At 37.5% G+C, this 24769-nt stretch overlaps 1 protein-coding gene across 6 annotated transcripts in view; it reads left to right on the top strand.

The window, feature by feature from the left end:
- The window catches only part of LOC109546245, a 69099-nt gene extending 48359 nt beyond the window's left edge, over positions 1-20740 (top strand). For all 6 annotated transcript variants that reach the window (XM_048668461.1, XM_019917139.2, XM_019917140.2 and 3 more), the window contains 3 exons: positions 2698-2791; positions 16301-16538; positions 19728-20740. In XM_048668461.1, the coding sequence (XP_048524418.1) occupies positions 2698-2791; positions 16301-16538; positions 19728-19889 (494 nt within the window). In that variant the 3' untranslated portion in view covers positions 19890-20740. The remainder of the gene's footprint in view (positions 1-2697; positions 2792-16300; positions 16539-19727) is intronic.
- Positions 20741-24769: the final 4029 nt, after the last annotated feature.

The raw sequence follows: 24769 nt of genomic DNA, 5'->3' as shown, positions 1-24769 counted from the left end.
CTTGATTATCCCAATTTTTCACTCTACCTATATAAACACGGCACGGCCATAATTCTGGATATGGTTTATGTTGCGGTAAACTTCCTTTTTCTGTTTGTTGACTCTTTCCAGTTTTGATGTATAATGGATATCGGTTTGCCAATTGGCCTGTATAGCCGATGAGTTCGCGCTGTTAGAAATATTCTAGCTTGCCAGAAGCCTCTTTTCAATAGTTATAGCAGCTGTGAAAAAAATGCTGAGGCTCTTGGTTTGAATCCGATTAATTTTCCATTCAATGCCAGGCCTGAGTTCTTCCAATTTTCTTCTCCCAAGTTGGTTATTTTTTTTTGTAAATTGATCGACGATTTCTGGTTCCGCATCTTGAAACTCTTTGTGTGTTTTTTGCAATTACGCTAAAATGAAAAAACAAGGCTGATTTACAAGCGGTTCAAAGTTGCTCATTTAATTAACATGTAAACGGCGGTAAATCCAAAACGGATTTACGTCAAAACCATAATTTATTTAGTTCCGCGGTTGTTTGAAAATAAACGCAATTTTTCGTTTTGGACACGTTTAATGACGTACATGCGTTAATTGCAGCGGAAAAACATCTTGCATTTGTTTGTTAAAATTACGTTTGGAGAATTTTCCAGAAACACCAGCGAATTTGACGGCATTGTTTTGAATATTTTTTTCAATAATTACTTTAATTAATCCATTAATCTGCTGCATATTCTCCATTTCTTTGGTTTCCATTGAACATATTTCATAATTTGCATTTTTCTCCGACATTAAATCGACCGCTATCTCCGGACAGCTGTGTTTCTTTTATAGCACTTGTATATTTTCCTAAGAGAATTGACTTCTGTTCCTCAAAGAGCTTATTACTTAGCCACCGCGCTTCTAAATATAAAACTTATTATTATTAGCGGTTTACAACGTAGCGAATTTTCGAAAAAGCTCGTTTATTATTGGTGTATCCTCGTTGTGGACTTTCTTCGATTTTTTGCAAATTTCCTTGAAATCAACTGCATGGTGTGCGATTGTTATTATTGCATAAGAAAGTCGTCGATTTGGGTTTCCGCAGGTTGAGAGCGGTTGCATGCATGGCGATAAAAAGCGTAGTTTAAATCTGATGTGGTTTGAGCGTAAGAGCAAAAAATACGGCAGCATGGTGCAATTTAAATGGTAAGCGCACATTGCAGGACAAATACGCAAAAAGTTCACGACGTTCGAGTTGCAAATTATTTCGCCAACAGTTGCTTTAAATAATCCAAAAACGTGGAAAAATGCATTGTTCTTTTGCTAATCGTTTCCACAGACATTTCAGAAATAAAACGTCTAATAATCATTGTCACGCGACCACTCGAAGCCCCATAAACCCATGACACCCAAAAAACATCGTCAATCCAAACGGTTGTCTGGAGCGCATAAATTACCAAAAGCTTATTGGTCTCGTTGGACGCTGTCCAACTTACTTATCTAGAATCTTTCTGGAAACTGTTGCAACGCACATGGCGCATCAGTTTTTCCTTTCTCTGCCAGACTGAACGGCTTTGTCGATCTGGGTCGAATACACATGGAAGTCTGCGATAAATTAACGAGATTTATAGATTCAATTCAAATAAATTTGGCCTTTTGTTGTACAGACAGTGATAGTGGTCAGGATCGGCGTTGCCTTGCTCAGAGTGAGGCCGGGAAATATGTTCCTGTTTGTATTTACAATTATTTCATTTATTTGCACTTGCGGGTGATTGTGAAAATATTAGATTTAGATCAATTGCCGGCAAGGATAGCAAACTACCGGCTGAAATAAATGTAAATCCTAGTCCACGTGGGCTGCAAAAAGGGACACATGCCAGCTATTGCTAAAATTAGCCACAGGTCAACATACACCAGCTCTGGCACTTACTTTATTGCAAAAATATTAATTGCGATTAATTTAATAGCCATTCGATATTCATTTGGAAGAACATAAAATTGATTGCCCCACACAAGCCCGCACACACACACACACACACACACACATACAACACACACGACGATGATAACACACGTTGTTGGCATTGAACTTTCACATCCGTTCAGCGAGTATTTTTGCCACATGGAAACACTGGGGAAATTGAACGAAGGGGGCAGCAACAATTAGCAATATCCCCGGACCTTAAAACGGCCCCAATACCAAAACAATTCACACGTATAATTGATCCAATGTAAACGAAAGAACAAAGGTTGTTTTGCAGTTTGCAATGAAGGTGGAATTGGAATTGATCAACATGTTTCATGGTAATGAGCACCTATTAATTTTGTCGAGGTTCAAATGTTCAATCATTTCCATTACATTTTCATCGACCTTTCACTGACTTGAAACGCCATTCAAACAAGTTTTACCATTAGAGTCATATGCGTTTATTGATCATTCCCCCTATAATTCCACCTGGTTGCCAAGGTGACCACATTAGCCCTATAATACCTCTTGATTAGTAGAGTCGACGATTTAATCTACCAGGATCGCACACAAGTGCTTGAAATAAACAGTCAAACTGAGAAACTTTGTTTAGTGTTACTTAGATGGCATAYACAGGGTGATTCATAATGGGCATCATCCCGTTCAAAAAATTTTCCAAATTAATCATTTAATTGGAAATATAATTATAATGACAACTTGCCATTGCTTCAATCTAGGTGGAAAAAATGACCATTTATTTTTTTTTTCAGATGCTCCAAACGAAAGTTTGTACATGATCAGTGGCGTGTGTGTGGCGATGTTACTGGTGGCTGTCATYATTATCCTCCTGGCTATTACGATAAAGTAAGTAAAACTATCGAGTATTTTGTTCATCATTTCTTTTAATCGCCATTTGTTTGAAAACGCCCCAAARCTGGAAAATCGATTTATTAGCTCGCATGTTTCAAAGTCCCTTGMTGGTGGTTGGTCAGCGCTTTAAAGCCCTGATTTTTCAAGAACTTTCACATGTTCAAGTCAGGTATACAAAATGGAAGAATAATACTTTGTCGAAATAGTATTGTATATGAGCACAATGTGCTGGTTTTTCTCTGCACAAGCGAAGATCTTTCGTCAGCCAAGGTCCGTCATCACTATTAATTAACTTTTCCCAGTCACGTGAAGAGTGTGTGAGAGCTAAATAGCTTTTAATGGCCCAGAGAGTTATGGGAAAAACCCGTAAGATTATACAGTCATAAAGCACCTGATTGTAACAATTCAACAATGTACTGAACAACTCAGCTGCATGCAAGCATCGAGTGCATCCATGGAAATGGTTGTACAGGTTCAAAAGCCTTTAATTGGCCGAAGAACGCCTTTGAGGTGATCTTATGCGAAAATGCTCACCGCTTGATGAATATTAGTCGCTCGGTTTATGCAAATAGCTCTAATGAATGACAATTAGTAGCGTGTGTTTCGGCTAAGTAAGAATATGTGTTGAGTGTTAATGTCAGAAGCAGCTCAGTTTATGTAAGTATGGTTGCTTTTTGCCAGCTGGAACTTTAACGAGATGCGAAAAGTAAACCGCAAGTTTCTGATTTCATTAGCATTGGAAAAGCCTTAGGATGCTAATGACCCCAAGAAGCCCCAGTCTGCAGCGGAGTAGTTCCTAAACCCTCAATAGCGCAGCTCAAAGGTTCAGCCCCGTCATTTTTTTCCCACGTTTCATGTGAAGGACATTTAATTGTCCGATTGCCAATTAATTGCCCATCCTTTAGCCGACTAATTGCACTGGCAATTAATTTCAGTCCAGCGGATAACTTAGCACGCAGAAATTCACTTAAACGCGGCCGGTTTTCACTTGCTCGGTCTGGTTTCGATCGCCACTAATTGAAAACGTTTTATAATAGAAAAAGTGAAGATTTACAATATGGGATGTTGCAACGAGAACGAAATATAATTGTATAAATATTTGGGATACGAACTAAGCAGAAATTTCAGAAGAGAGCAGAATTTATTAAAAATTCTTGAGCGGGAAATGAAAAAATCAAGTCCAAATGAGCGAATAATGACGCTGTTTTCAATTTTCTCCTGAAAATTTGGGGTACCTGCTTGATTGATTGATAGACTGAAAGTTGCGTAATTTACCATAAGCCGTACGATGGTATCTAATTCCAGTGAAAGGAGTGAAAGTTCCCAAAATGCCATTACCGTAAACTGTCGAGAATAAATTCCTCACTTAACACCGACCTTTTAAGTCATCAAGCATTTGCTGCAAGCATTGCGTCAGACAATTTTCATCCAGTTAATTCAGCAGTAAAGCGTTGAAGATTCCAATCGGAGTCTCTTGTGAGGTTGGGACTAACCTAACCGATCCTTGTAATATTCCTTGACAAAACCGAACAAAAATTATGTTGCATGCTGAAGGCTCTATTCGCGGATGTAATTCACTCACTGTGACACAACATGTAGGTGCTCGTATCCATAAGTCGTGACAATAAAAAGCTTTACATAAGATCGCATGGTGTATCGATACACTTTCAGGGTAAACCAAGGCCTGCAGCGGGCAGAGATTTATTGCTTTCCATTCGAAATTGCCTTCATTTTTACCTGTCACTTAGTTTTAAGTAGCGATTTTATTACATGCGTGGACAGCGTGGAGGCATCGGCGAAATCTCAGTTTGTTTGCTTTCCAATAGCAGATGGCATAAAAAACTTTATTATTTCTGAAAAATTACCGTTGGAGGCTGTATTTAAAGTAGCATAGAAAATCAAGCAATAAGCGCAGAAAACTGGTCCTTAGCACCAGTCTTTGCTTTTGTTATTATTCATTATCATTAGTTGTGGACTTGGATGCTAATTAACCAATTACTTAGGACAAGATATGGAATATTTTCAAGTAAAGTCATCAACTGGATACATAGCACCGCTTAAGCGATTTTTAATGAACCGGAATTAGTCAGATTAGTGGGTTCAGATTGAAATTACAATGTTGGTAAAAATCTGGAATTTAAAAAATATTATATAGTTTCCGGTCATTGTTTCACTTCGAAGACGTCATTTTCTTTAGTGGAGTGAAGCGATGCCCAGTAAGACCCCGGTGTTTTGTGTCAACTTCAGGTAAATGTACCAACTTAATAGAAAAAAAAATTAATTGGCAAACACTAAACGAAAAAGCATCACGCGCTGGTTTCCGATTGAATTTCGAAAGCACACAGTCAGGGTTTACTGATTCATTTTGCACCTTTTGTTTAGTGTATGTCTCCAATATCAGGACGTTCCTTGTCGGTAAATGTTTATGCGCACTTTGTTACTTTTTGGCGTCATTTGCTTCCACCTGATTCATGAACACCGCCTTGCTTTTTAATACTTAACTCATGATGAATGATCTGTTTTTCTGAAAAGACACAAATTTAATGATTTACTGTCGAAGTACGGCGACGGATTAAACATTATTCAATCGACAATAAAAAGCTTAGAAAATTACGAATCTTAAGCCGATTTTTCGTCCCAGAGGTCAATAGACATTTTTGCCGCTAATAAAAATAAAATATAAATTGTCAAACCGCGATAAGAAAGGACAGTTTTGAGAATGTGATTTACGACCTATCAAAACTGTCTAGGACGCAAGAGAGTCGTAAACGTTTTATGACTAGAGCCAAAGATCAAAGTGAATTTATCAGATCAAAAGGATTTGCGCATTTGTCACGCGAATCTTACAAATTATACCAGTAGCTGGCCTGACACTATTTTGTTTGTACATTTTTTATTTTACCTAACAGTGTGACGAGCGATTATTTAACGGCTGAAACATTTCGTTGAGCAAATATGCGTGACTTTGGAAGCTGTTTTGCAAATTACACTTTTACTTTACAAAAATATTCTTCTCAAGACATTGAATGATGTCCAAAAAAGTATGTGCATGGTGGAAATCAACCTCACCTCACTAAATCTCACGTTAGCAAATCCCCTTGTTTCCTTAGTAACGAGCTCGTATCGATGTAGATGTTTAGGACTCTTTGCGCCATGGGTCATTTTCTTAGCAACGTTAAAGCTCAAAATATAATAACCCAAAATTACTTTAATTTGTTCGGGTTCCACAAATGGCAGTTTTGTCGAGCCGGTATTACACTACGCACTTTTTCCCGATTTATTGGCCAATGAAAGGTGTCAACTATTGAAGGTGTCGTCGACTTTGCACTTGGATATTGTTCTCGCAATAAATTGGCACAATTTCAGTCAAAGCAATATAAATTTCAATACTTTAGTTTTGTTGTTTTGTGTTGGTAATGTTGTGTGTTAGCACATGGTCAGCGGTAAAGTTCTTTGCTTATTCTTCCAAAGAAGCGACTAAATTTCTTTATTAATTTGCTAAAATTTTTACATACAGCACAGATTTTGAGCATTTCACGACCCGCAATACTTTCCAACATGCTTTAAGTCAAGTAATTGGCCCAACTTAGTAGCCAATAAATCGGAAAAAGGTTTGAACTGCTCCTCAGTAATCCTCAGTAAGTTTGTGAATGAATGCAAAACTCATTAGATTGTGACTTCATTACTGCTAATTGAAATTAACTAAATTCAGCTGTTGATTTTTCCATAATCTCCAGTTGTATGTCGTCAAACGAATCCTCACTGTTATCACAAAAACCTTCTTAAAATAGCGCTTGAACGATGCTGAAAAATCTCAACCATTTGACAAACAAATTCTCGAGTGTCGCATGTCGAGCAGGTCAAGTTGGGTTGCCACCCTAAAATGGTGGTGAAAAAGTACAGGTTTCATCCAGTGAAAGTGTGGAAACTTTGCAATATTTGTAAAACGATATTTTTCTGTTCAGTGTGGAGGGGTTGTTTCCGGTTCGTTTCCAATCAAGTAAAGTGAGTAGGTCGCCCTTAATGTTATCATTAGCTAGAACTTAACTTGACCTATTCCTATTGATAAAGCGATTAGATTCCTATTTGCTCTAGTGATAAGATTGAATGGAATTGGTAAAACTTGATTCAGATTATTACGATTAAATTGTTAAGCTTCGTAACAACTAGCTGCTCGTGTTGCAGGAATACTTTAGTAATAACTTAAGTATCATTTTAAATCCCCGTTTTTCGGAAGTTTCAGTCTGTTCAAATATTTCGAAATACTTTTAGAAGCTAATTAATCCAGAGCTAATTAATCCGGAGATAACAGAAGACATTTTTCTGCCCATTTGGAGAACAAGTCATGTTGCCATTTTCTGCTGCTTATTTAAAGATTATTACTGGATTACTGAAGTAGGAAAGCCAACGACTCGATAGATAAACCAACTTTTTAATCACCTACTTATAATCGCCATTAAAAAAGCTGTTATCAGATTAATTGGTGGATCCGGGAAGCAAAGGCTCCTTTGCTTTGCAACCTTTTTTATAGGTTGAGAACGTCTCACTTTTTTGCCTTCTATAGATCATGAAGCACTATTGGTTCATAATGTTTTAAATTCAGAATATAGGTCATACCCACATTGCGAACAATGAAAGTGAAACGCCTGTATTGGATTTTTCTAAAGTAAATGAGCAAGTCGAAAGGCCTGCGAGCAAATAAGACCCTGACATCATATCGGTGTTCCTCAGATGGAGGTAATCGTAGTGGTAAAAGGCTCCACTACAATACTGGTACTATTGAAGTATTGAAGCCAGAAATACAGCCTTTTTTATGTTTGAAATCCTTGATTTTATGATATAAGGCAGATGATTAAATTTAGGAAATATCTTCAAGGTGCTTTCACTGCTATGAAAATAAACTGTGCGGTAATATTTTTCAAAAACAAATAATTTCAATCCATTTTCAGGGTGAAGAAAATAATAAAATAGAGAACAAGTCCTTGCATTTTTACTGGTTTTGTAGCTTCAAGCCGCAACAATAAAGTTTTATCGCGCCATTAAGATTAAGGTGTATCGTCAAGGTTTACCGCAAAATCATCGATATTTGAATGAACTACCCATGTACACGATTTTATTGGAAATAGCGTAAACTGAGGTTTTGTGGGTTTTCCTGAAAATTTTCGTCAAAACATTGCTGTTAACTTTTGCACCTTTGCTTCTGTAGTAGGTTGCCAAATGCTTCCAGTATACAGTTTAGCGGTATGGTTTGTTTTTGATTATCGCGAAATTGTGCAAATTTAGCTTTAGTATCTTGGAATTTGATCTGGCCCGGTAAATATTTCAACTGATCTTGTCTAACCTCAAGACGCCTGCGTTTTATTGACTGAAACACTTTCTTAAGGAGTATCAGGCACACTTTTTATAACCCCGACTTTCGGGCTCTCCTTATGTTCTTTGCTATTTTTTGTTCAGTGCTCTGTAATCTTCTGAACGTCTATTTATCGTTTCCCTTCAATTTATTAGTGCTATGAGATCTATTGTTTTCGGTTCATTTTGTGCGTGTATGTTACCGATTTAATTTGTTTGTGATCGCTTCCTATCAGTTGACGGGATGAAATAATCCTTAATCAGTCTTTTAGAGGAAATTTGTCGCGGCGTACTTCCTTCTCGTCTTATTTCTATTTAGTCCTTGCCGAAAAAGTGATCAACTATTAGGTACCGATAAAAGCTGGAAAAATAATCCTAATGCATTTAGAGGCATACACTTTTGATGAGCGGTCGAAGACAAAATCCATAAAAATGCTTATTGGTCTTCAAACTTCAAACAAGCATTCGACAGAAACAAAACGACCATATTGTAGCTATGGGAGATAAATTAGGGATTAGATAAGGCGACAACTTGAGTTATTTAATACCGTAAAGAAATGAATTTTAAAAAGTGTAAAAGGCAAAATATCAAAGATCGAGTGGATAACACAACACAATAGTTAATATAGTGCGTTACGCGGACACGTTCACTTTCAATTTCGCCCAACTTATCCATTTATCAACAACAATATCTTCTATTAGAAATATAATCGCAGAAATTTGATCGATAAACTGAATAAACTAACAAAGCGTCTGAAATTCAAGATTTCTGTCGAATGAAAGATACAAATTATATTTCCGAAAAGCAAATTGAAAATGAGCAAAGATAGGAATGGAGGAAGAAATATGGGCGGAAAGAGGCTCTTCATCCCGGGCTCAAAGATACCACCAGGCTATTCAAAAAATTGAATTTATGATATCGACTTTCTCCTATCAATGTACTGTTATAAAATTAAGGTTGCGGATGAGCCTGGGCATTTTCAAGAAAAAAAAGCGGAAATTTGATATCTTTTTCACTTCCGTCAAATATAAAGCTGTATGCTTAATATGCTCAGAGACTAGGTCGACATTAAAAGTATATATCATAAAAAAGCATTACGATACAAAACACGAACAACAATATAAAGTTTTGTAAATTATTAATGGGTGTTACTTTAAATGCGGCCTGCCAAAAAATTTTAAAATTTAAATTGGCCCGTTGATTAAAAAGGCTGCTCACACCGGTTCTAAAACATCTCAACATCGAAGAAGTTTTACGTATTGGCGTTTCGCTTACGTAGGTAATATTGATTTTCAATATCAAATCGAATTTGTTTTTAATCGCCGCCGTTCCGATTTGTTTCGCGTGTGGAAACACGATTCTATTTGCCTGTTCCACGTCAATAATAAGCAAATTGAAATTGACAAAAAATTATTTTTGACTTTATGAGCCATTAAATGCTATGAACAGTAGTATAGTACATAGATGCGTGGGCTCGCATGTTTTGTAATAGCAATAATTGCGGATTAACGTCAGCAATTAACGAAAACAAAACGGCCGGGATTTTCAAGTTCATAAAAATGGAGTGCTGCTGCGAAATCTGCGAACAATGATTAAATCAAACATGACTAATTGTTTAAATGGCAATTTATAACGAATCAGATTAGCGGTCGATCGTTGCTAATCAATAAATACACAGTAAATTTGAACTTCTTTCGGATTGAAGACCAGTTTAAGGGTCGAGATCACCTGGTTGACATCCGTCACACCCCAACTAGTTTCAACAATGAGAAACCTTGAATGTGTACGTTTTTTGCGCGCTTTTGATACCACAAATCATAACAGGAATTATCGGTTGCGCGGTAACCATAATTTAAAACTCACCAACCTGAGATTAGATATATAAAAAATGCAAACATCCAAATTAGCGATATTGGTATAAAAACGCACAGCGAAAATCTGGCGGGACTCAGTTTTGCTTTGATTATTCGCTCAAGACGATCACTTTTTGCAATTGTTTCGTTTCTTCGGAAAAAATGGAAGACTATTGCCAGTCGCCAGTGTACGTGAGGGCCGATGTTGTGCTGATCGAACAACTGAAGAAATTGTGCAAGGTGGTGGCCAAATTGCAGAGAAATCCAAAAGAAATGTAAGAAATGTTTTGCGATGACAAATTTCAAAAGTGACTTGCATGCATTCGCACCTAGTGGACCAATTTTCAGGTTCTATACATGTTTCTAAGAATTCAATATCAGCTTCTTAAGAGTGTTAAAAAATTTGGAGAAAACGCCCGATCATCTTTGGCAAATCCTCTTTCTGAAATTCAGTGCATGCGACAATCTGCGCCAAAGTTATTTGAATATGTCGTGATATTACGTCTAACTTGTTCCAACCAACTGATTGTTTTTGGAACTTTCACTTAAGGAGACTTTGCCATATTTGAACCAGCGCGTTCAGTCCTAAATTGAGGCAACCAACGACAATCAATAATCAATTAACATTCAAAGCTGGCTTGGATTATTCTACACATAGAGTGGAAAAGGAATTGACAACAAAACTCGCTTGGTTGTGTGTTATTTTTCGAAAACGTGGGTGCATTTTCGTCAAATTACAGTCGCACAGAATCCATTGCATAATGCGAAACGAGATCAATGCCAGGCAAAGATAAATTCTTACACAACCGACTGAGTCAAGCGGCTAAAATGCAAAGCCTAATAATTGTTGGTTGGTGTGTTTGTGTGTGAGCGAGTGGTAGAAATACTGTAAAAAATGTTGGGATAGATCAGCACTCATTTGAATATACGTGAAAAACAAGTTGTTTCGAATTTCTGTATATTTTCGTTGGTCGTGTACGAGTTTTGGACCCAAAAGACGAAATAGTACTGTTAATGATTAAGTCATTGATGGACCCTGAGATACTGGAAATGATCGGAATTAACAAGATGAGTCAGTGACTGAAACTTCTAGTACGCGAGCAAACAATGTTAAAATTAGCTCATTAAGTCATTTTAAATTACATGAAAATTTACCGTTTATTGTACTGTTTATGACCTTTTTAAATATTTCCAGCTAATCCATTTGTCAGTCATACAATCAAAAATTACAAATGATTCCTAAACTTGAACAACGTTACAACGTTTACAACCGGCAGATCTGGATAGAACTTTATTGCCTATAGTGAGTACGAATTTTAATATTAAAATTCGTTATTATTATGGACATAACAGATAAAATGGTTTACTTAGTGACTCAGAGTAACCACGTCTAGACCATCCAAAGTGAATAAATCTGCTGATTCAACCGGAAATTATTAATGTGGTTTTGGAAAACTTCACTAATTGGCAGCACTGCTTAATTTTCCAATAAAACACTTTTTCTTTAAAAAAATTATGCTTCCACAAAGTAATAACAGTCAAAACAGTGAACTGATGAGTTTTGTCATTGTTTTTTTTTCAGTCACTCGAGTAAAACGTAAGGAAGACATTATTTTCCAGGACGGTCTGAAAGCCCGAAAACGCTTCAGTTTTCAGCACAGGCCGCAAAAAACTCTTAACTTGATCTCTGGTTTAAGCAAGTACAATCCTGTATGGATTCTGATCGATTAAAGCTCAACCATCTTATATATTAACACATATTAATGTGCTAGCTTAACTTGAACAATCGATTTGAAAAATATAAAATTATCTAACTAATCTTGTAAAGTTTGGAAATGCTTGGAAAACAGAAAAATGTGGATTTTCGTCACCTCTGAGACTGACTGTTTGGAATATTCCAATAACTTTTTTTGCATTGCATTAAATACGTGGATCCCATGTAGGCCCCCCATGTTGATTTAACGTGTTTTAAGCCGTTGGAAATGCAGTAAATAATCGAGAATTAACGAGTCAACTTTGAAATAATAGCTATGGATTAGCCGTTTTCCTATGTGTATCTTGCCAAAAATGTACTTAGCGAATTAAATTGAAATCGTCAATAAGCCAATAAATTAATTAACCGTAAAAAAGACGTCGCTTACTTGATACCTTCCTAATGACGTAGAAGTAGATTGCCTTAACTAAACTAAACTGGCTTTCGGTTGCTCAGTTTGGGGTGCAGAGCGAGAGTGTTTTGGTGTCATGGATTCATACGTTCGATCAGAAAGAAGGTTCAGAAAAGTGATGCGAAGAAAACTGGAAAAGATCAGTCTTTACGACATTCAATTGATCGAAGCATTGATGTAAGTTTCCTCTAAGCAAGCTTTACCGTGAAGGACTAGAAAATAAGCGACATTCGAAACTGAACTCAGCTCAACATGAAAATGCGACACGAAAACCTACGTAATGGATAAAGAAAGTGAACTTATGCAACTTTTTTGGAAAAATAAAAGCGTACCAAGTCTGGTCGGTGAACGTGCCAAAATCTATTTTCGCTTGCCGTTAAGCGACTTTTTTGTTTGGGTGGCTCCAATTGCGACACTTGGCCGCCAAATCTTCCAAGATAATGGAACTGGACACTTTTTAACTCAGTTATATTTAGGAAAACCCGATTGCCTGTCACTTAACAACGCATTATTTAGTAATCAATTCAATATGCTATTAGTACATTTAGGTAACAGCTAATCGTCATTGTTTTTCATTTTGCCGACAAATTCCCAATGGGTATCGATGCACTCTCATGTAATACCCAAAAAGAATTTCGGATCGTTTAGGTTGGGCTAATGCGTTCGTAATTACTTGGTAAAATTAACAAAAATCATAAACAGAAGCTCGGTTTTGACGTAAATATATTGTTTGCTGAGTGCATGTTTTCAGTTTTGCAGATTGATGGCTTATGTATGGGATGTTGATGATTCTTCAGTATAGGCGTGTTTTCTGTTTATACTCATCTATTAATATCTAGTTTAGGTGTTTTACGAAAGCAGCAAAAAATCTCGTCAGGATGAGTTTGGCTTTTTAGAAGAAGAATTTTATTCCGCAAAATAACAATCTACTAGAAGTATTAGTATTTTTGGCTCAACCTCCTGGTATGCACCTATTCGAACAATGTCAAATAAAACGCCATAAAGACTCGATGGTATTTAGTGAGGAATCTCCTTTTTTGGGGCAAAGGCTCCGCAGGTTAGAAACGCCAAGGTAACTGCAAAAACTTCGTCTTTTTTTCAATTTCTCGTTAGATTCACATTGCATTAAAGATGCGAAATTTAGGTCAGGGTTATTATTTACATCTTCAGTAGTTCATGTTGCTGCCCTTCCGAACCGTGAACAAAGCCTTGATAACCGAAAACCTTTCTAGGAGCTTTGGGTATTTTCGAAAAAGGTTTCTGTCAAGCAATCAACTGACCATTGAAAACGGACAAGACATCGGCGATCGTTAAAGTCGCAGGTAACAGCTTCTAATCCCGGGAACTGGCTCGAAGGAAATCATAAGCAATCAACATGTTTTTTTTCTTGTTTTCCAACAATTTTTCGGTCGGTTTAACCCGTCGTTTCTTCTAAACCCGACTACTGGCGTTTTATCACAATGGGTTTTCCTCGTATCGCCGACAGATTGTCGGCCAACCGCGTTCTGTTTTTACCCAGGCAACGGTTTTTTGATTCATTTTCATTAACTCTAATGCCATGTTGTACGATTGGGCACTTCACAGGGTTTTTATTTGCTAGGGGTATACTTTTGTGGACTGAAATGACATCACAATAGTCCAGAAGATTTTAAATGGTCATCCCGGTCCTTTTTAGCTCCTCAAAACTGATGCCGGCCACAAGGCAAACCAATTGTGATCGAAAACCCTTCTTTTGAGCTTTTAGGCTAGTGCCGATACGAATTTTCATCTGGTAAAAAAAAATATTAACAAGCAAGGAAAATGAAACGGCAATTTAAACGCGAAAACATTGAAATGGGGATGCAGTTTAGGGGGTGAAAATGGGTTTTGCGAGTTGCGGCGAAACATTACCATCTGGTGGAAAATGTTCAATGACATGATGGTGGTGGATAATACAAAAATAAAAAACAGTTTGCATTTAGGTACGTTTTGGCATAACTTCAAGTTAACCATGGAAATGGCAAAAAAGCCATTTTTCAGTATTTAATTTTTTGCTCGCGCATAAATGATTTGATTTACATGAAAATTTGTATCTCTTTTTTGGTGCTGAATAAGCATGAGTTTTTCGTAGTTCAGGGGGCAACTAATTTTCGAGTTATGTACATTTTTCGAAAAAACTACCCTTATTTTCCACGAACAATTGTCTTGATCTTTTTTTGTATTTCGAAAGTGGTCATTTTAATCGTTGTAATGTCTACTTTAAGTGGTCTATGTGACTTGGTGGTTTATTTTTGTTAAACCGAGTGTTTATTTCCGGTGTTTTCGTGTTTAAATTTTATTTTTTCTTTCTCTGTTATAATTTTTTTTCAAAAAAATTATTTGCACTGGCCTGTTTGGACATTTTCGAAAACAGTTTCTGAAAAGCAATCAACTGGCCACGAAAACAGACCAAATTAGAGATTGTTAAAATCGCAGCTTCTATTCCCGGGAATTGGCCAGAAGGCAATGAAAAACAAACATGTTTTCCTTTCGTTGTTTCACAATTTCGAAATTGCTGGCAAATGGGGTTAATAAAAACGACCTTATAAAGAGCTCTGGAAGTCACTACCTACGAGACTAAAGAATTTATGAATTACACCGCTTGAAACATGATTAGTAGGATTTCACAAAACAGAAAAGGACAAATAAGTTCTGGTACGAAAAGGACTTTTTTGACTGGTTAATGACGGGAAAAGGTTTAAAATGGAAATTCGTGTTATTTGATTTCAAAAGAGCCGGATTTTTGCAAATTCCACCTGAAAAGTTGGCAATCTTGTGAACGGGCAACACTCCCATACCCAACCCATAGACCAGGCGCTTGCCTTTACCGCTCTCCTCCTCGGTTCCCCTGATCCCCTTGCCGTTCTACTACTTCTCATAGTATGGGGATTGACTATACGAGCAATCGACGTCACAGACCAACCGTATATAATAGCGCGCATACCGAGCGGCCAACCGATATTCTGTATCTGATCGCTCAGTTGTACAGAGTATGGCTGAAAGTTGTCGCATAGCGAACTGTTTAGCTGTGTTTCGGCAAAATTTCGACGGTTTTTAGCCACCACGACACCGTTCTGGTTTCAAACCGCGAAATCGATTCTAGTCATTTTTCTCTTTTGTGTGCGCGAATTCGTGTACCGAAGTTACCAAAGACTCTCTACTAGTAAACTAAGTCTAAACTAAACTAAACTATCTCCTATTAACTAAGTTAATCGCATCGTCTGACTGATTCGTGTGATCTCCTATCGAGCAACTGCAACTAGCACTAAAGTGGACTGTGATATTTGCCCGCTCATCCTAAGTGAATTGTGCAACAAAGAAATCCTCAAGTGCTTTTCGACCACAGAATCTCCTGTTATACATTTCTTCCTGCAACCCGTACGAAAAACAGCTTCAAAATAGCTATCTTTGGATTCTCGAAGAACCCCACGGACACTAAGATGGTGGGTTCGAATGGTACAATGATTGCCATTAGACTGGTCCGTAGGTTAGTACCATTTGGCGATTTAAACACTCTAAACTTCAATCAAAACCAACCAAGCGCAACAGTTTAGAAAAATGATAGGTGGAGCAAGTGAACAAAAGCGTGATTCCCTGAATAAAATGCTGCACAACATACTAATACTCCCTGTAAAATGCGCTTGTACTTTGTATATTTGTCCACCATAAAGATCCTCCCTGAAGCGCTTTAGATGATCAGAGGGCGCCTTGTCAATCACCATAATGCGGACTTTGAAACATCGATTTTTTAACAGGCATTAGCTTGTTAGTACGCCACTGGAGAGCCACAGCAAACCCAGAGCATTGTCGTCCAATTTCTATTTATTCTGTGCGGATAAAGCAATCGTTTTGAGCCAAACACATGTTTGTATAATGTGGAAAACTTCTGAAGATCGAAGGACCACATTTAATTACTGATTACTAGCCTGTTAACGCGTGAAGTTGAACGAATCAGATCAAGTAGAAAGCTGATCAAGATTTCTGGTTACCAACATTTATGAAAAACTCCAAATTTGAATTAACTGAGTAGGATTTAATTTGGGCATTTACAAACTCGGGAGCGGTGCCATGCAACCATTGAGAAACAGGTGGACTGAACATGTCCGTTTTGTTGCAGCAAACTTCGCAAGCGCGAAGAACATTCAAACTCTGTTCACCCCGTACCTGATGCTACGACAACCGTAGTATTACAGACCACTGCGGTGCCCACAACTGTAACTACGAATGGAACCACCCCCGTAGCAGCCACCCAACCCCAACGTGCCGAACCGAACGATCCATTGGCGTACCGAGGGCAGTTTCTGTGGGCTTTCCCCCCACAGCCTGCCGACCGGATGTTGTACAATAGCGAACAGGTTGGTGATCATTTGCTAACCAATCGACCAATAGAACCGAAAGGGGGAGGTTGCATTTGGGGGGTTTTTTCTTGGGCACCCACTCATTTCGCGCGGCGCTATTGAGAAAGAATAATTCACTTTGCGTAACGACAGAAAGTTGTCATTATTGCAGTCAAAGTTTTTCACAGTTATTTTTTCTTTTATGGAGATTTCGATAGTTCATGACCTCAAACGCGACTTCTAATGGTCTGCACTCGTATTTAGTTCGAGTTGCGAATAACGTTGTCTAAATCTCACTGTGACATTTGTTGTCAGTCTGACTGACAATGACATGAAGCTTGACAGCTTTTTGACACTTGTGGGAATCAGTCGGTTTTGCTGTCATTTTGCACTTCAAGCTTGTAAGAGCTTTACTGGAGAGTTTTTGGACTTCTCGGCCGTGGTAGAATATAATTTCTTCCTGACGTTTCGCAAGCACCACTAGCTTGCATCTTCAGTTTGCAACATCTGGGAGAAACGGAGGACGGCGGTAAAACCCGACAAACTCGAAAGTTCGAATTTAATGATCACGAAAGTTTGCGTCAATGTTTGCGGAAGGATTTTTACGTTTTTAAAAACTTAAGTCGGTTTTGCTCGATACGGATTACATCAAGTTTTTTAAACCTATTTTTTTGTTGTTAAAGTTGAAGCCAAGTAACAAAAGTGTAGATGTAGAATTAAACCCGACAAACTCGAAAGTTCGAATTTAACGATCACAAAAGTGTCTCAATGTTTGCGGAAGGATTTTTACGTTTTTAAAAACTTAAGTCGGTTTTGCTCGATACGGATTACATCAAGTTTTTTAAACCTATTTTTTTGTTATAAAAGTTGAAGCCAAGTAACAAAAGTGTAGAATTTTAATTCGAATGATTTGTATACAATTTGAATGCAATTTTGTGAAAAAACAAGGCCAGACATTGGACGACGATAAACACGCTGCGCATTAATCAAGAGGTGAATAATTTGCTTCCTTAAAAACTCAGCAACATCCATTGGTTATTAACTGATTAATCGCATTGCGTGGTTCGGTTAGTGCTGTTTTTATTTTTACGTAATTCCGCGCAAAGGTGTGTAATCTAACTAAAGGACGTAAAACGAATAATTCATTTCGAACAATAATAACTGTATCGACATTGAGAAACGAGCATGTTCTTCATAAGTTAAACGGTGTTAAAAATAAAATAAGTTTATTTCTTTGGATCGGTGCGAGCCGCCGAATTGCTAATTTTAGCACTTTTCGGTGCTATTTTCGAATTGAAGCTGTTGTGAAAATGTCGTTACCACACTTATCTATTCGATTTACGTAATATCGAACTTTCAGATTGGCAAATGAGTCAGTCAATCGGTTGTTGTTGACCCAAATTGACGACAGCCGTTGCATTTTGTTGCTAATCTAGTTGGTTGCTCTGGTTCCAAAAAAATCCATAAATCCCGAAATTCAGGACGGTTTCAAAAATTCCTAATTGTTTTCGCAATTGTAGCGCGTTACATCAAATGTGAAGAGTTGTTCAAATACATCAGTTTTATCGGCTTTGGTGTGTACTCGTTCTTACTACAACTGCCTTATCAGCACCAGGCCAGAAATACGCGCTGATTATCATTCTGGTACGGGAAAATTGACCTAAAAATAACCATAGAAAGCTCCCAAGTGTGACATATGTTTCCTGTTCGCATCGTGGATACTTTCTCATTATGCTGGCGTCTTCCACTGGCTGAATTTTTGTAACCAACCAAAACCAGACGCCATTGATTGCATGCGACCAACCAGTGGTGTTCGAATCCCACACATACATACATACGGTACCGTCAGGGTTTCAAGGAAATAACCGTTACAACATACCAAATGCCTTGATGCTAAACCTATATGAATACCCAACGAGGTCAGGCAAACATCAGAAATAACTTGTTACATCCTTTGTGTTTGGGAACCGAAGAACATGATCAGTCGTTTCGTCACTTGGCCTATACTCGTCTTCAGGCCGCGTTTTCTGCGATTACATACAGGGTGATTTATCAGAGAACTGCTACTTTCAAACATGATTGAAATTGCAAATTTGAAACTTTGTGCAAGTTACGAATGCATCGGACTACACAATAGAGCTCTAGAGGTAAACTCTGAGACAATTACTGGCACTGTTAAGATGAAAAGCCGTGGCCAAGGTTGCAAATTCAGTAACAACTGTACAAAACGTTCATGGCAAACGGTGAAATGTCCCGACGCAGAAAAACGCATTAAATCAGTTACTACCGCAAACACCATTATTCAAATGGGACGATTTATTTCCGGAAACATCACCAATTTCCGGTAAAACGCTCTTGGCATGTAACCTCAGGTCTTCAACGAAAACATTGGGCGCACTTCCGGTTTAATTATTTATCGTAGCCGCGAATCGACGGATTTCTACCAGCAAAGACCTCTAAAAACGTGTATTTGGAACGGCCTTTCACGGTGAGGTTTTGCAACGACGATTGTAAGCAAAAAATTTCTCTTTATGTTATTAATAAAAAGGCACCTATATATAAGAGAGAAAGTAGGCTAGAGAGTTTCCATACTTTGGTAACAACCGAAAAGGCGACAAAACGAGGCTTTGGTGTGCGAGCTAGAATGTGATGGAGCCATGAGATGATCAAAACAGAATATCATTAACGACCCTATTTCGGGGTGGTGGATGCAACAAGACCCTCTTTGGCTTCGCAGGATCAATAACCTGCCTAAACATAGGCGGCCGTTTGGCTTCTCGTCCGAACATCAGCTTGGACTGGTTTCAGTTGTTCAATCGCCGCACTTTTTCTTCAGCCACAACATCCATCTATCTGTGATGCATAGTAGGAGCGCTTGAAAGAACTAGTTGATTGGCATTGATCATAGCGAACGATCTCTCACAAGCCTCATTTGCACGCCTCTGTTCGATCATATAAATGTGCCGTTGACCTGGCTGAACAAAAAGGCTCAGCAAATGGCTGCTTTGCCACATAATGTGACCTTGCAAACCATCGTTTTTCTGTTATTTCTTCTCGGGATAGAATAGCGAAGCCACTGACACATGGGGTAACGACTCTTGGAATTGATATTAACGAGAAATGCCTGGGAATTTTACAACAAGCACCTTATAAAACTAGCAGTTCAACTCAGGATCACTTTTACTAAATTGTCTAATTTTGTTTCAGAAAAACATTGTACAAAACACCGACAGGCCGGGTTTCGTGAGAGGTTTTCGAAAAAATCTGGGTGGAAAATGGAGGCGTTTGGTGAAGAAGAAATCACCAACGGATGTTTACACCATTCCGGCTGAGCTGAAGCCGCAGCTGAAGCAAATCTACGTCTACTAGATCTGGGATGGAGGACAGTTTCTTTGCCATTGGAAATTGCCTCATCGTGCGATCGAAATAAAATGGTGGTTTTTTGCGTATAAAAAGCCGACCATTTCGTTTCGTGACGATCGTGAACAGTATTGAAAGCTACTTGGGTCTAACTATTAAATTAGGGGGGTTTTTTTTGTATTTGATTAATTGTCCGCAATCATAGTTCTTTTTCTTAGGAAGAATAGTTTTTAAAATGAGACTGATCTTAGGTTTTTATTATTAGAGAAACCGCTTACTCTGACATACTAGCTTTAGTCTAAATGTAAATAACTGGAAATTCGAAAAACATGACCCGCCGTGGTTTCCCTTGTGATTTCCTTATCACCAGGAAACTTGCGGTTGATGGTTCTTAAGATTATATTTTTTTTTAGTAGAAAACGCTTCAGTAATACGTAGGAATTTAAGTATAACTAGCTCATATTGAGCCGACCTTTCAGTTACATTATTCTTTTTTCAATCTCGTTTAATATTGTACTCAGAACAGTAAGTGTAGTCGGGCTCAATTTTCCTCGTTTGTTATAAAATTACGGATTCATTTCGTCGGATCCGTCATTTTCCCACAAACCTAGTCAATGCCACAGCTATAGATTTTTAACAGTTTAAGTAAATTATTTTTGTCTCTTTCTCAGTATTATTATACTTGTGTTAAACCCCTATATAATAAAGTAGAATTAATGTCTGAACGCAACATATCCCAGTTACAACTTGAACTTGTTCTCAGTATCGATCTTATTCGATGCTATATCATTCAAAAGCAATAATGTAAAATAATAATTATAATAATAGTAATGTAATATATTGTTATTTTTTCCATAATACCTCTACTGCCTTTTTATTGATTAGACGTTAATCACCTGCGTGTTTCAGATACGTTCAATTCGTTTAAAGTGATTAAAAATGTAAAGGAACTTGGGGAGTTTTAATTTTTGAAACACCGCCAATCTTTCGCTTAAAAAATGCTAATTTCTTTAGCAATTTTTAAGCTTTAGGACCAGCTTTAGAAATCCTGGTTGCAAAGTACTAAATTGTACAAAGTGTAATCTAAACTTCCTTCGATTAACATGGTCTATTTGTTTGTTACGACAAAACAATAACTGGCTTAAAGTCAAAGTGATTAATCCATTTAAATGATATAATGTTTTTTCGCGGCATAGTTTTAGCCCTAACGAAATATTCCAGTCCTTTACCAGATCAACAGAAAATTGCAATTTTCTGCGAGTTGTTTATACTGCAGCTGTGCTTCATCGACTGATTATGGTTCCGATATATTTTTTCTGATGATTCGTTTTTGGCTCGTTACAAATCTTCAACATCCTTCTTTTCTTAGACATTCAGGTGTCTGCCAATTTGGTTTTTTTTGCCCAAGAATCTTTAACAAACTTGTTACTTGGCTGCGTATTTTGTAGACTAGAATCATCATCTCTTACATGCAGAACCTCGCTTACTCCAATACTCGTTAAAACAAATATGGGTCGCATATTTTTAAAACGCAAATAAAATAATGGAAATATCACTTAATAAGAGGAGTGTTTAAACCATGGTGAATGAAGGAGTTTTTCAAATTACTTACCTTCCCGGTGTTTGGCCCTCTTTTGAAAATTAAGATCAGCCCCGTCTATCGATTAGGCAGCGTTCTGGCTCGATCAAGCTGTATTGCTCCTGAAAAAAACACAAAAATTGTAGATTTCTTTACGGGATAATTCATGGAAATCCGAATGAATTAAGTGAAAGGAAAATCGACAACTTTGCAGCTCATCCACCATGATTTTTGTTCGCATCAAATCAGTTAACTTGACATCAAATTTCAAGAGATGGAGGTATTCTGTTCATCTATTTTAGCATAGCAACCCAATTTTGAAACACTGTATTTTCCTTTATAACACAGCAGTCACGTGGAGTCACCATCAGGACAAGAATGAGATTATTTTATAAACTAATCTGTGGATTCTTTAAACAAAAACATTATGAAATCTACTACGCAACGGAAACGTTGAGTTGTTGCCCATCATGAAGTTGAATAAAAAAAATGCGATTCCTTTAATGTTGCACGAGAACATTGTTATAAGAAGAATCAAAAGAGAGAGTATCGGAAGAAGTTTAACACTGACGGAGCGCGATTCTGATGATGCGGCAAAATGTACCCTTAATCGAGTACATCCAGAACAACACCACTGAAAAAATTGCAAAGGAAATCAATTGAAGAAGAAATTACACGAAAAATAACATTCACACGATGGAGTTGAAAATGAAAAGCTTGGAAAACAGAAACTATTTATAAGTTCTCCATTGGCGACGCGAAATGAATAATTTTGTTTCAATGTGCAGGAATCATTTCCACATTGATTCAAAAGCGGAACATCATTTTGTAAAGCTTTCTTTATTTTTTGGCCAGAAAAAATATCCTTTCCCAGCCTGAGTTAATAAATGCATACCTGCCCACTGGTGTTGAGAGCATAACAAGAGTAAACAGCAGCGGCGCTAACGAGTTAATGAGAAATTATGTTTTAATTGCGTCTTTCACAGCTAATAAGTTGCCGAAAAAAATACACACATTGCCGACTGGTTCTCCGAGCCAAACAAACAATTTATAGCGCAGTAAGTGAACGCATTTCCTGGTAAAAGCACGCTGCAACTAGAAAGATTAAACAATGTATTACCCGGCGGCTTTGGAGTGTGTAAATTTAGGCAGTTTGAGTAACAAAACAACAAAGAAGAAAAGAAAAACGAAAATACTGTAAATTTGGCTTTTGAGGAATTGCGCTGCTCCCTTAACAACATCCGCAATTTTGTTCCACATACACCCGAGCTAAACCGCTTTTCTAATCCCGACTCCTGCAACCCTCCGGCTTCAGCCCCAAAACTTTCTGACATAGAGGCTCTATACACTCTAAATATTACGGCACAGTTCTCGCAGGAATACGGCTTTTAATGCACCAGCCAGCTTCCCCGATTCCTTGGGTGTGTTCCTTTTTGGTCAATTTGGAACGACCTCTTTGTATGATCAACTCACCGAATTTATCCAGACTTTTCATAACTTTCGCTCAGTTGAACATCGTTTTCAAGTTTCCATAAGGTGGACATCTGGGGAGTTATTGCAGTTTAAACTGTTTCGCGACTTTTCCGAACGCAATTGTCAAACAATTCGATTCGGCACAAAACTGATGATGATAAAAAAAGGGAATTTGCCAATAAGCCCCCAATAATTTAGCAGCAACATCCCGGACACGTGCCTTCTCCTCCTCTCCATACGATCAACGTCGATTTGCATTTAACAATCGCTTCGTCCGTCAGCCTTAAATCCATTAAAGCTCACATTTGATCAAGCAGTAGAAGAAAAAGCGAACGAAACGCAAGAAAAACTCGATTTCGATGTGGAATCTAAGCAGTGGATTGGTGAGGGGACATTTGTCAGAGTCGATTTAAGAGTGCTTTGCAATTATTAGTCGTCGGATTGGTGTCTGGAGGGGCCTAGAGAAGGATTTCGAGGCACCATAATCTGTTTGAATGCGATTTTACCTTTTCCTCTATGGAAGCAGTTGAGTTACAGACGATGGGTTTTAAAAAACTTGCCGCTGCTACTCAATTTCTTCAGATTATTTTTCAGTAGTCGATAACTTACTCGACAAGAATATTTTTGGATATTAAATCAAAGAAAATTTGATGCTCTACGACAGAGAATGTGTTAATTTTTAAAAACCTCTTAAGTTCAGATCGAATTTCATCATAACGCTTGATTGTTTTAGCATCTAAAATGTAAACGAAAGTAATATTTACATTTTCCGCAACTCGCCAGCGAATTTACTGGGTGTTTAAAAGAAAATGTGTCCTACAGCTATCTGAATTTTAGTTAAAGGTGTGCATGAGTGATGACCGGAAAAAAATCGAGGTTTTTAAGCCAATTTTTTAAGATGTAACTTTCCTAACTAAATTCTAAGCGATAAGAGCAGACTATGGCTCCAGACAAACCCTCAAAATTTTCCATTTTTTCAGATCGCTTTGGAGTAAAAACTTGTTTAAAAATTGCAACTATGATAGGAACCTTTTTGAAAAGAGTTAACGGTCTAAGTTTTACGATAAAAAAATTAGGGACAAATTAGGGATTTCGCCCCTTTCAATTGTTGGAGAGCTTAAAACCGTGATATCTTCGAACAGGTTCAAAATATCCAATAAATTCAAATGACCTTTTTGGAAAGACAATTTGCGGACTTACTTTTGGTGTAACAAAACTTGTTGAAAAAAATGTTTGAAATCATCATAACTCTAACTAACTTTGAAACTGTTCAGAATATCCTAATGACCCTTTCGAAAAAACATTTAACGAAATAATTTTTAAGACAAAAAAATGTAGATAGTTTGCCCCTTTCAAAGAGTCGAAAATCTCCCATAACTCATAAGGATCATTTCACCAGCATTTTTGCTGTCTTTCGGGGAACAAAAAGTTTGCAATAGGCCTTCACCCCTTTTAAGGTGCTGAACAGTTTGAACACGTCATATCTTCGAATCGGTTGCAAATATCCAAACAATCCAAATGACCTTTTTGCAAGAAAATTTAACAGTCTCATCTTTCCAGAGAGTATTTAAGGAATTAATTTTTGGTGTAAAAAATGGGTCGGAAATTGGGGCTTTACCCTTTTTGAAGCGCTGCAATCACAACCGCCAATCAGTTTATAAAAGAACAATGCAAAATCGGAATTTTCAGGACAATTTCAATCAGAGGAAGAAAGTCACTAGATTCCTAATTTAACTGGCATTATAACTAGACTTCACTTTAAGCTCCTATATGTTCCTATGTTCACTATTTTCAACAAATCGACATTTTCTCCACAAAGTTTCATGGTCTCAGACCC

The sequence above is a fragment of the Dendroctonus ponderosae genome, unplaced genomic scaffold (genome assembly GCF_020466585.1).
Source record: "Dendroctonus ponderosae isolate FM_Combo_2020 unplaced genomic scaffold, Dpon_F_20191213v2 Dpon_F_20191213_7, whole genome shotgun sequence".
In the NCBI taxonomy this organism is placed as follows: domain Eukaryota; kingdom Metazoa; phylum Arthropoda; class Insecta; order Coleoptera; family Curculionidae; genus Dendroctonus; species Dendroctonus ponderosae.
This window is presented reverse-complemented; position numbering and strand designations above follow the sequence as displayed.